The sequence below is a fragment of the Leucoraja erinacea genome, chromosome 18 (genome assembly GCF_028641065.1).
Source record: "Leucoraja erinacea ecotype New England chromosome 18, Leri_hhj_1, whole genome shotgun sequence".
In the NCBI taxonomy this organism is placed as follows: domain Eukaryota; kingdom Metazoa; phylum Chordata; class Chondrichthyes; order Rajiformes; family Rajidae; genus Leucoraja; species Leucoraja erinaceus.
In genome coordinates this window covers 39,530,259-39,542,702 of record NC_073394.1, presented here as the reverse complement: position 1 = coordinate 39,542,702, position 12,444 = coordinate 39,530,259, and the positions used below count along the sequence as shown (strand labels likewise).

The following is a 12,444-nucleotide window of genomic DNA, read 5'->3' as shown; positions in this document are numbered from 1 at the left end:
CACATCTACAACCTGGTATTACAATTATTAATTTATTGTATTGTGGATTATTACATATAATCGGTGTGTTATTCTATTTATGGACCTGTTGTTGCAGCAAGTAACAATGTCCTTGTTCACATACAAGACAATGAAGCACTCCTGACATTCTGTTTCAATGATTCTATTCCCCTTTAACAATTGCTCCTTTTAGTTTTGTAGATTTTCCTGAGGTTTCACACAATTATATATTGGGTAAATTAATCTTAGTCCTTTTTAAAAGTCTAATGTTCAGGACCTGTGCCACGGAATGTTTAGTCTCCACTCAGTCAATGTGTCGTGATGATGTTCTGTTCATCCTGCTGCCTTTGGATTGGGAAACAAACATCCATGTGGGCTGTACAGTCCCAGGTCAGTTAAGACATAAGTTTTCCTTGAACTTTGTCAACTGTACATAATCCAGGGGTCATCTTTTCAAACACTGCCTCTTGTAATGGCAATGCTCTCGACTTTATTACAATGCAAGCATGCTGACAAACTCAAACTTGCATTCGCTGTACAAACCGTGTGGGCGCAACCAGAAAAACTAGGATTACAGGATTATCCCAATCCGCTATTTGTCATTTACTAACAAAGGGTACAATCTCATTGAAAAAGAGTGACAGACATTTAGACTACAAGTGGCTCAGGAGTTAGTCCCTGGTGAGATAGGAGTTTACAGTCCGAATGGCCTCTGGGAAGAAACTTCTTCTCAACTTCTCCGTTCTCACAGTGTTTGCCTGACTGTAGCAGCTAGAACAGTCCATTGCAAAGGTGGAAGGGGTCTCCCATGATTTTATTGGCCCTGGAGTTGCACTTCCTGATGTATAGTTCCTACAGGGGGGCAAGGGAAATTCCCATAGTGCGTTCGGCCGAATGCACTACTCTCTGCAGAGCCTTCTTGTCCTGGGCAGAGAAATTCCCAAACCAGATGGTAATGTTTCCGGACAAGATATTTTCCACAGCCGCTGAGTAGAAACTAGTCAAATTCCAGTACAATAGCTGGAGCAAAGGGGAAGATACAGAGTGCAGAATATAGTTCTCAGCATTGCAGCGCATCAGTTCCAGAGACAAAGTCCAATGTCCGCAATGGGGTCGAGGTGAATCGGACAGTACCATAGCTTTTGGAAAGACCATTCGGAAGCCTGATAATGGAGGGGAAGAAGCTGTTCCTGACTCTAGGGGTGAACACTTTCAAGCTTCTGTACCTTCTGCCAGATGGGAGCGGGGAGAAGAAGGAATGACCGGGGTAGGTCAAGTCTTTGATTATGTTGGCTGCGTTCCCAAGGCAGCATGAAGTTGTTGATGGTGTCAATGGAGGGAGATCTGGTCAGTGTGATGGACTGGTTCACATCTACAATCTGGTATTACAATTATTAATTTATTGTATTGTGGATTATTACATATAATCGGTGTGTTATTCTATTTATGGACCTGTTGCTGCAGCAAGTAACAATGTCCTTGTTCACATACAAGACAATGAAGCACTCCTGACATTCTGTTTCAATGATTCTATTCCCCTTTAACAATTGCTCCTTTTAGTTTTGTAGATTTTCCTGAGGTTTCACACAATTATATATTGGGTAAATTAATCTTAGGTCCTTTTTAATGTCTAGACAAATACCTCTGCCCAGATTTATTGGCCACTTTACGATGTCCTAGTTGAGAAGGTTAGCTAAAATTGATATATTGAATAAACACCCATCAGTGTGGGATACAGTACGATACTGAGTTAGACATAAAGTACTCCTGAGCTTTGTCAAATGCCTCCAGGGGATCTTTTCAAACACTGCCTCTTGTAATTGCTCCGACTTCATTACACAGGCAAGATGCTGACTTTTATTCCTTGCATTCGCTGTACAAACCGTGTGGCACATGAGAAATTTGGGAATGATTACAGGATTATCCCAATCCGCTATTTGTGTTTACTAGACGACAAAAGGGTACAATCTCATTGAAAAAGAGTGACAAACATTTAGACTGTCCGATCAAAGGTAGACATTACAAGCTGGAGTAACTCAGCAGGTCAGGCAGCATCTCTGGGAAACATGGATGGGTGACATTTCCGGTTGAAGTTTCAGTCTGAAGAAGGGTCCCGATCCAAAACATTACCTATCCATGTTCTCCACAGATGCTGCTGAGTTACTCCAGCACTAATAGAACTAAGTTGCAGTGGTATCAGTCAGCCCAACCTATTATGAATGCAGTTCTGACTCATTCATTGCCTGTACACACCCAGAACCACAAGGAAATGGGAGCCTTGCAAGCTAGTCCCACCATACATCACGTCAGTCAATAGACAATAGACAATAGACAATAGGTGCAGGAGTAGACCATTCGACCCTTCGAGCCAGCACCGCCATTCAATGTGATCATGGCTGATCATCCCCAATCAGTACCCCATTCCTGCCTTCTCCCATATCCCCTGACTCTGCTATCTTTAGGAGCCCTATCTAGCTCTCTCTTGAAAGCATCCAGAGAACCAGTCTCCACCCCCCTCTGAGGCAGAGAATTCCTCAGACTCACCATTCTCTGTGAGAAAAAGTGTTTCCTCGTCTCTGTTCTAAATGGCTTACTCCTTATTCTTAAACTGTGGCCCCTGGTTCTGGACTCTCACAACATCGGGAACATGTTTCATGCCTCTAGCGTGTCCAAACGCTTAACAATCTTATATGTTTCAATGAGATATCTTCTCATCCTTCTAAACTCCAGAGTGTGCAAGCCCAGCTGCTCCATTCTCTCAGCATATGACAGTCCCGCCATCCCGGGAATTAACCTTGTAAACCCAGGCTGCACTCCCTCAATAGCAAGAATGTCCTTCCTCAAATTAGGGGACCAAAACTGCACGCAATACTCCAGGTGTGGTCTCACGAGGGCTCTGTCCAACTGCAGAAGGACCTCTTTGCTTCTATATTCGAGTCCACGGGAGATGCTGCATTCATGCAGATGTGTGTGCTTTTAGATAAATTCCCCGCCAGTCTGTTTGGGTGGATATTATATTTCCCTTATCAATTAAAGAGCAAGCATTTATTTTGGTATCTTGATCACCAATGCTGTCAGCCTACATCACGTAAACAGTAACTGATTGATACGACAGTTGTACTTACATAGAGTCGCGATCAGATTCGAATGCAGAATAAAACTCACTGCTTTTCAAAGTAGATCATTGTTTTTGAGGCTTAGTGCCAGGGGCAACATCTGTATTCGCTCAATTAAATATCGAAAAATCATTGGAATAAGTTGAAGGATCAATGCAGAATGGATTTCCAGTATACACCAACTGCAAGTGTGATGGGAACAGCTTCAGTCTGATCTATAGACACTGTACATCCTGTTAATATACCAGAACATAACATTTGCTTTCTACAATTACTAAATGATTTGCACATTCCACACACGAGATCAGTGGGAATAATCCGGCAGCCTCTGTTTATTCCCACTTATTTTTTCCCGGATTTGAAAGATTGGATCTAAATATTTTCAGGTTTTATTTATTTATGGCACACACTTGATCCCTGAGTTGAAACTATAAGGTCTCAGTGTATTAGGCAGAATAAAATTCAATAGATTAGATCTTTGTTCCTGATATTTGAGTAATCAATTTATCAAATGCAATTCTAGTCCCTCATCACTTTAACTGCAGGGTAACAAACTGGATTGAGCCACTTTAATTTATAGATGTTTAGCAGCCAGCCAGTGGGCATTAATTCTTCATATACTGCAGCTTGGTCTTGGATAAAGGCAAGTGTTTCACAGTATAATTGACGAGACTGTTCTTTATTTTGTGATTTCTGATCTAATGTAATATGCTCCTTTAAAGCCAACAGCATAAAACTATAGGGTGACGTACATATAGTCTCACGGGGGAGGCTGCAAAACAGTTTCAAAAAGAATTATTTAACCAGCCGGTTTATTATGATGGTGTAAACACCTTGAGTGTTAAAGTTCCAGGAACTTTCTTTACCCTCTCCTCCCACACTGATTCTCTGAACCAAACTCCCAGAAAACCCTTCAATCTCTGAAACAACTGCTGGTCTTTGTTCCAGTCCTGTTGAGAGTTTGCAAGACCATCTTAAATTGAAGAGACCCGAACCAAAACATCATCTACCCATGTTCTCCTGATATGTTGCCTGATTCAGGGCTGTCTTAACGCATGGGCACACTGGGCAGTGCTGCTAACATTGGGTGAGGGTTGAGAGTGAGAAATTACGAGGGAGAGTAGCGACTTAGGCGGGGAGGGTGTGGGGTGTGGAAGGGGGGTGTCCCCCCCCCCCCCCACCCCCACGGTAGGGAGATTTTCCATTTTTCAGCTTGAAATTGTGCAATCTAGTGCATACTGTAGTGAGTCTTTTAACTTACACTTGAATGCAACATTTATGCTTAAAATTGGATTAGGTACGAATAAGGTTAGGCTAAATTACATTCCACAGTAGAGCCAGGCTCTGATCAACATGTGCAGCACATGAATTACCTTAGTTTATTCATGTATGGAAATCAGATTATAATTCATGCTGTTATGCATAGATATAGAGAAACAAAAACATAGAAACAAGGCAAGAGGTGTCGGACTTCCATCACTGTTCTGCACAAATAAATCAAGCAACCTTACCCTTTGACTACAGAAACAAGACGAAAATAATGCCACATATTCAACCATATATGATTTATTGAAATGAAGATATTTATATATGTAAAATATATATATGGAAACAGGCCCTTCGGCCCACCAAGTCCACGCCGACCAGCAATCTACCATACACCAGTTGTATCCTACATGTATCCTACATGCCTGGGACAATTTACAGAAGCCATATAACCTACAAACCTGCACTTCTTTCGGATGTGGGAGAAACCGGAATATCCGGAGAAAACCATGTGGTAATAAGGAGAATGTACAAATACTGTACAGACAGCACCCGTAGTGAGGGTCAAATCTGGGTCTGTGGTGCTGTAATGCAACTCTACTGCTGCGCCACCGTGCCACCCCATTAAATTATTTTTTCTGTAATATATTTATTATGGTGTCACGTCAATAAAGATGAACACATGATCCTGATTTCTGCCCTTAGTTGGATAACACATATCTCCAGTCATTGTGTTTTATGGCTGGTTTTCAACCTCTTCAGTCTGAAGGTCTCTTCCCGAAACATCACCATTCTTTCTCTCCAGAGATGCTGCCTGTCCTGCTGAGTTATTCCAGCTTTTAGTGTCTATCTTCAGTTTAAACCAGTTCCTTCCTACACTCTTTGTTAAGCGAAATAGGTCAAATTCTCATAATATTATTCACCTCAACTAAGTATTTTCCTCACCTCCGTTACTGCAGCGAATACAATCCCAGTTATACAATCTTTCTTCAAAGTGAAAAAAAATTCCAGCTTTGCCAATAGGTTCGTAAATCGCCCTTGGATCCTCTCCAGAGCAATTGCACCCTTTCTACAGTGTGTCATCATCTTACAGCATGGAAACAGGCCTTTCATCCCAACTTGTCCATGCAGATCAAGATGCCCCATGTAAACTAGTCCCATTTATCAGCATTTGGCCCATATCCCTTTAAACCTTGTGTGTGCCGGTGTGTGTGTGTGTGTGTGCCAGTGTGTGTGTAAGGGTGTGTGTTAGGTTGTGTGTGTGTGTAAGGGTGTGTGTTAGGTTGTGTGTAAGGGTGTGTGCCAGTATGTGTGTAAGAGTGTGTGCCAGTGTGTGTGTAAGGGTGTGTGTTAGGTTGTGTGTGAGAGTGTCTGTCAGTGAAGTGGCGACAACACCCGGAGTGAGCAGAGACTTGGCGATGTCCGGGGATCATTTCCCCCTCTCCCTCCCTCCGCGGGAATGCGGGCCGGCCCAGGTGGTCTGTGACAAGCTGGGGTCCGTGGGAGGCGAGGGTCAGTGACCTGGGGAGCGCAGCCACAGCAATTTTCTCTACATTGCCAATTTAAATAAATTCAATTGCTCGTTCATTTACGGGAAACCCAGCCGACAGAAAACTATTCTCATTGATGCGTGTGGAGGAGTGTGGCTTTATTTATTTATTTATATATTTAAAAAACAAGAGCGTGAGAACTTCTATCATCAGTGTGAGAGCGTGAGAATTTTGTCAAATGCGTGAATCTCACGCTCAATGCGTGATAATTGGGAACCCTGCAGTACCCAGGGCCCCACGAGGATAGGGGCCCCATGCTAATCTATGTATTGTGGAATGGTATTGTAGAACATGAAAACGGAGAAGAACATTGCAAGTGCATGATGGCATATTTGGTTCGGCATAAAGAAACTGGAAGTGTAGGGGCTCAGTGCACTGCTTTGCCCGGGGGCCTATAATGCTGTTAAGACAGCCCTGGCCTGACTCGCTGTGTTATCCAGCCGTTTACGCCTATTTTTGGTGTAACCCAGCATCAGCGGTTCCTTGTGTCTACAACTCAAACTACCCGTGTTTGACCCTCATGTTTCCATCAATGCCCAGATCTGACTGCAATGTATCAGCTTCCAAAACTGCAGATCAATCCACACCCTACCTGGAGAGTAGAAGATAACCATTTCTTCCAGGGTCTTGCCCAGGTCGGGTAAGAACAGCTATGGACTTAAGGGGTTGTAATGACCTTGAACAATCCGCCAGGCATTCTCATGACCCCAAACACAAAGTGCTGGTGGAACTCGAGGCCTGGCAGCATCCTTAGATGAATTGGACAGATGACGTTATGGGTCGGGACCCTTCTTTAGACTCTCATTATCTTAGCTGGCATTCGACTGGCACATCTGCAGACCAGAAAAGTGTGGCACGGTGGCACAAAACTGCTGCCTCACAGCGCCAGAGACCAGGGTTTGATCCTGACCTCGGGTGCCATCTCTGTGGAGTTTGCACGTTCTCAATGTGACCTTGTGGGTTTCCTACGGAGGCTCCGATTTCCTTCCACATCCCAAAGACGTGCAGATTTGTAGATGAATTGGCCTCTATACATTGCCCCTAGTGTGTAGGATGTGAAAGTAGGATAACACAGCAGTAGTGTTAATGGGTGGTCGAGAGGCAACTCTGTTTGTGAACACATGGGGCAACTGTGAAGAGCGAGGGCTGTATGACTGCGTATAAACTGATGTAGGCAGGGTGTCTACTTCCACAGTCCATGGTCACTCCAGCCAAAAATCACATTTAATACCCACAAAATGGTTACCTCATGGAAAGCAGAAAGATGTTTGTGTAGGAAGGAATTGCAGATGCTGGTTTATACTGAAGGTAACCATATAACATATAACCATATAACAATTACAGCACGGAAACAGGCCATCTCGGCCCTACAAGTCCATGCCGAACAACTTTTTTCCCTTAGTCTCCACCTGCCTACACTCATACCATAACCCTCCATTCCTTCTCATCCATATGCCTATCCAATTTATTTTTAAATGATACCAATGAACCTGCCTCCACCACTTCCACTGGAAGCTCATTCCACACCGCTACCACTCTCTGAGTAAAGAAGTTCCGCCTCTCATATTACCCCTAAACTTCTGTCCCTTAATTCTGAAGTCATGTCCTCTTGTTTGAATCTTCCCTATTCTCAAAGGGAAAAGCTTGTCCACATCAACTCTGTCTATCCCTCTCATCATTTTAAAGACTCTATCAAGTCCCCCCTTAACCTTCTGCGCTCCAGAGAATAAAGACCTAACTTATTCAACCTATCTCTGTAACTTAGTTGTTGAAACCCAGGCAACATTCTAGTAAATCTCCTCTGTACTCTCTCTATTTTGTTGACATCCTTCCTATAATTGGGCGACCAAAATTGTGTACACCATACTCCAGATTTGGTCTCACCAATGCCTTGTACAATGTTAACATTACATCCCAGCTTCTATACTCAATGCTCTGATTTATTGCTGTCAAAATGTGCATTTGTATTTGTGATATGTTGTTTTGTGAACACATCAGCTGCCAAGGGGTGTTCAGGGAGGGTAGGTGAGGGTAACTTTGTTGTTATATCTAAAAAACAAAATGGAGGGAAATGTAATGCATTACACCAGCTGTTTTGTATCTTTCCTTCCATAATAAAAAAATTAGTTGTTGAAACCCAGGCAACATTCTAGTAAATGTACATGTAAATGTAAAGGTAGAGTAGACCTGGAGTAATTTGGCGGGTCAGGCAGCATCCCCGGAGAAACCTGAGTCTGAAGAAGTGTTCTGACCTGAAACATCACCTATTCCTGATGTTTGTGTAACATGTGCTTTTCTACACGTTAACACTGCAATGACACAGGTCACATACACTGTGGGTTGAGTGTGTGAAGCTGGGAGTCACACATTGAAATTGCGCCATTACATTTACAGGAGACGAGGACTGAGAGTCATTATCGCTTTGTCTTGTTTCACAGAGCCTGGTGAATCAGCTAGATACAGAAACCAACCTGTACAACATCGAAGCAGCAATCAGTAGCCTCGTTGGGCTAACGCAGGAAGGTGTACACTTATGTCACATTATAGCCAAGGTAATGAGGAATTCTTCACAAACAATTGCTTTTAAGGAATGCAGAACAAGCAAACGATTACAATATTATTGGTGATGCATTGGTCAAATTGCACAACATGAGATACAAAATGGGACAGGCCCTTCGGCCCACCGAGTCCCTGCCGACCATCGATCACCCATTCACACTAGTTCTGTTAACCAACTTTCTCATCCACCCTCTACACACTAGGGGCAATTTACAGAAGAAGCCAATTCACCTACAGACTTTGGGATGTGTGAGGGAACTGGAGCACCTGGAGGAAACCCACGTGGTCCCAGGGAGAACGTGCAAACTCCACACAGACAGCACCCGAGTTCAGGGCCAAATCCAGTTCTGTGGCGCTGTGAGGCAGTAACTCTGCCGCTGCACACCATTGTCCCAATTCAGGAACCAAGCTCTCTTAATGATATTTTCTGGAATAGTGTTTTGTTAAAGTAGAGGTTAGAGATTTTTTAATGATGATATTTTAATATGACCTGCTTTACTTTACACAGAACCACTTAATATGTCCTTTGGCCCATAAATCATCGATGATGGAGAAATGGCAATTGCAAAGCAATCATCCAGATAATGGTAGTTTTAAAACTCACTTGGTAAAGACTATAAAGTTAGCAATTTGTGGTAAAGCCCATCTCATCTATAGATCATATCAGCTGAGACCACGTCTCTGAATGCAGGTTTAAATCTGGACAGTTGAAAGGGTGCAGAGGAGGTGACTGCCTGCATTCGGGGTATTAACGACAGAGAGAGGTTGGACACACATGTGTTGGTTTCTCTAGTACCATTGATGGTAGATCTGGTAGCAGTTTATCAAATTATGTGAATCATAGTAGACTGGCAGAACTTATTTCCCAGGGTGGAAATGTCAAAGACTTGTGGGCACAGCTATAAGGTGAGAGGAGGAATGTTTAAAGAAGATGTGCGAGGCAAATTGGTTCACACAGAAGGCGGTGGGTGCCTGGAACACACTGGAGGAAAATATGACAGTGGTGTTTAAGGGGCTTTTCAATAGACAATAGACAATAGGTGCAGGAGTAGGCCATTTGGCCCTTCGAGCCAGCAATGCCATTCAATGTGATCATGGCTGATCATCCCCAATCAGTACCCCGTTCCCGCCTTCTCCCCATATCCCCTGACTCCGCTATTTTTAAGAGCCCTATCTAGCTCTCCCTTGAAAGCATCCAGAGAACCTGCCTCCACCGTCCTCTGAGGCAGAGAATTACACAAACTCACCACTCTCTCTGTGAGAAAAAGTGTTTCCTCGCCTCCGTTCTAAATGGCTTACTCCTTATTCTTAAACTGTGGCCCCTGGTTCTGGACTCCCCCAACATCGGGAACACATGTTTCCTGCCTCTACTGTGTCCAAACCCTTAACAATCTTTTCGATAGCACTTGGATGTGCAGAGAATGTGCAGAGCATTAGTTTCATTCATCATCTTGTTCGGTGTGGCCATAGGTGGCTGAAGGGCCTGTTCCTGCGCTGTACTCTTCTACCTTCTAAAACCATTTGATCTAGGGTTTGATGCTCCAGTGCAGGATTGAGACAGTTGAACACAAATGGAGGCATTGTCAGAATGTTAAATCAGGCTACTTTTGACTTACAAATAGAACAGCATATCCCACCTCATCATCTGTGGAATAACAGTAGAGTTATCTTGCTGTTCTTTCAATCCTTTCTCAACATCGTGATTTGGATAGACATATTTCCTGCTGTTTGTGGCTGCCTGTGATATGTAATTTGACTTCCCCATTTCCTCAAGTATATTGTAGGTTGGTGTATCATAGTGACTGCACTTTGCTTTGGGACTCCATAGCAAATTCCCCTCCTGGGCTAAATAAAGTTATATGGTATCGTATTGTAAAAGCTAATGTGTGAATCCAAGCCTATTTTTTCCTTTTTTACATAATGTATTCATCTCTCAGATGGCAAAAGGAAAGCCTGTCAGAGAAGGATGATCCACCACATGTTACTTGAATATTAATCCGAAAAACCCCCTAAAATGGAGAGAAGGTCTCCATAATAACTCAGAGCCTGTTGTAGGATGAGATGCACTTTAGCTCTCCATCAGGGCAAAATATACCTGCAGCCCCCAAACTTGATGCCCTTTTTGTAGGACCCAAAGATTGGTTTGGCTGTAGAGTTTCGCAGCACCAGAGACCCAGGTTCGATCCTGACCTCGGGTGCTGTCTGTATGAAGTTTGCACGTTCTCCCTGTGACCAAGTGGGCTTTCTCCAGATTCTCCGGTTTCCTCCCACATCCCACAGACGTGCGTGTTTGGGGATTAATTGACCCATGGTAAAATTGCCCCCAGTGTGCAGGGAGTGGATGAGAAAGTGAGATCATATAGAACCAGTGAACGGGTGATCGATGGTCGGCATGGACTCGGTGGGCCAAAAAGCCTGTTCCCATGCTATATCTCTCTTTAAAAAAAAACTAAAATAAAAAGTTTGCAAATGGTTAGGAACAAAAATGATCTGCTTATGAATCACAATTCGTTATTTGATATTGTAGATGAATGCTAATTGTGTTCTATTTTGAGTCTAGGAATGAACACCTGAAGTTTATTATGACAGATATTGTTCAATTTTCTGTATCGGTTTTGTTCACTGGTACATTTTAATCGTAGCTCTGAGATGCCCTCTCTTTCATCAGTAATTGCTCGCATGCGGATCGATAGTTCCCGTTTTACCTCCTGATCGCTGCCAGAAGTTTTCAGCATTGATTGCAGTGAACCCATTTTCTCCGCGGCCTGACCTCTCATTAAAGATGTTGGTGCTGCTGGAAAGTTGGCATGAGACGGAGGGAAATTGCCCTGAAGCTAGAAAATGGACACGATACAGCAACATATCTGGGGTGCTTGGAATTGCTCCAACTTGGTGCTCCAAAAACTGCCTTTGTGCTTTAGTGTCAGTTTGCCAGCATTAGGGGAATGAGAACAACTCGACAGGTAAGTTCCTAGGAACAACTCAGTAATAGAGGGGATATGGTGTATGTGTTCAAAATATATTCATGAAGACTGCAGCATGGATGGATCCAAGAACACTAAACAGTACAACACAGGGACAGGCCCCTCAGCCGACAATATCCGTGCCGAGCATGATGCCAAGTTAAATTAATGTCCTCCGCCTGCCATGTGATCCACATCCATAATTCGGTCTGAAGAAGGATCTCGACCTGAAACATCTCCCATTCCTTCTCTCCAGAGATGCTGCCTGACCCGCTGAGTTACTCCAGCTTTTTGTGTCTACCTTCCATAAATCGGTATTCCGAGGATGAAAGCAGAGGAATTTCCAATTAAAGTCATTGTTGGACAAGTCCGTAACCCACACTCACTAAACCAACTCCCCTCAAAAGAGTCAATTGTTTCCGCGCTGTATCTGTAAGCTAAACTAAACTAACATGCAGAGCTTTTGGGCTGTTTTTGAAAATGCATGCAATAATCTCCTGCTTTTTAAATTCAGTAAATTATATCCAGATAAATCTTAAATGTAAGAGGGTTCCCTGGGAGTTTTGTGTAGGAAGAAACTGCAAATGCTGGTTTCAACCGAAGATAGACACAAAAAGCTGGAGTAACTCAGCGGGTCAGGCTGATCGTCTTTCTCAATTCAATAACAAAGTTTAACTGATCTATTTAAATCGGGATTCTGAGGATAAAAGCTGAGGAATTTCCAATTAGAGTCATTATTAAACAAGTGCACAAACTACTCCCACTAACCCAGCTCCCCACAAAGGAAACAATTGATCATATGTTGTCAACATATTGCACAGATAAATGCAAGGTAAAGATGTATTCCTGTGGTACATGGTGAATCGGAGATGAGAAGCTGCTTGTGTCAATCCTTTCATGAATATGGAGGAGGTGTTCTTTGTAGAGGAGCCCACAGCCCACACAAACAATAACTTATTAATGAGTAAAACAGTCATACTGTACAACGTG

General features: G+C 43.2%; 1 protein-coding gene across 1 annotated transcript in view; it reads left to right on the top strand.

Annotated features, from left to right (window-relative positions):
- LOC129705948 (protein inscuteable homolog) overlaps window positions 1–12,444 on the top strand; it is a 230,274-nt gene that overhangs the window by 91,318 nt on the left and 126,512 nt on the right. Inside the window, exon 5 of the mRNA XM_055649883.1 lies at window positions 8,371–8,484. Within this exon, the coding sequence (XP_055505858.1) occupies window positions 8,371–8,484 (114 nt within the window). The remainder of the gene's footprint in view (window positions 1–8,370; window positions 8,485–12,444) is intronic.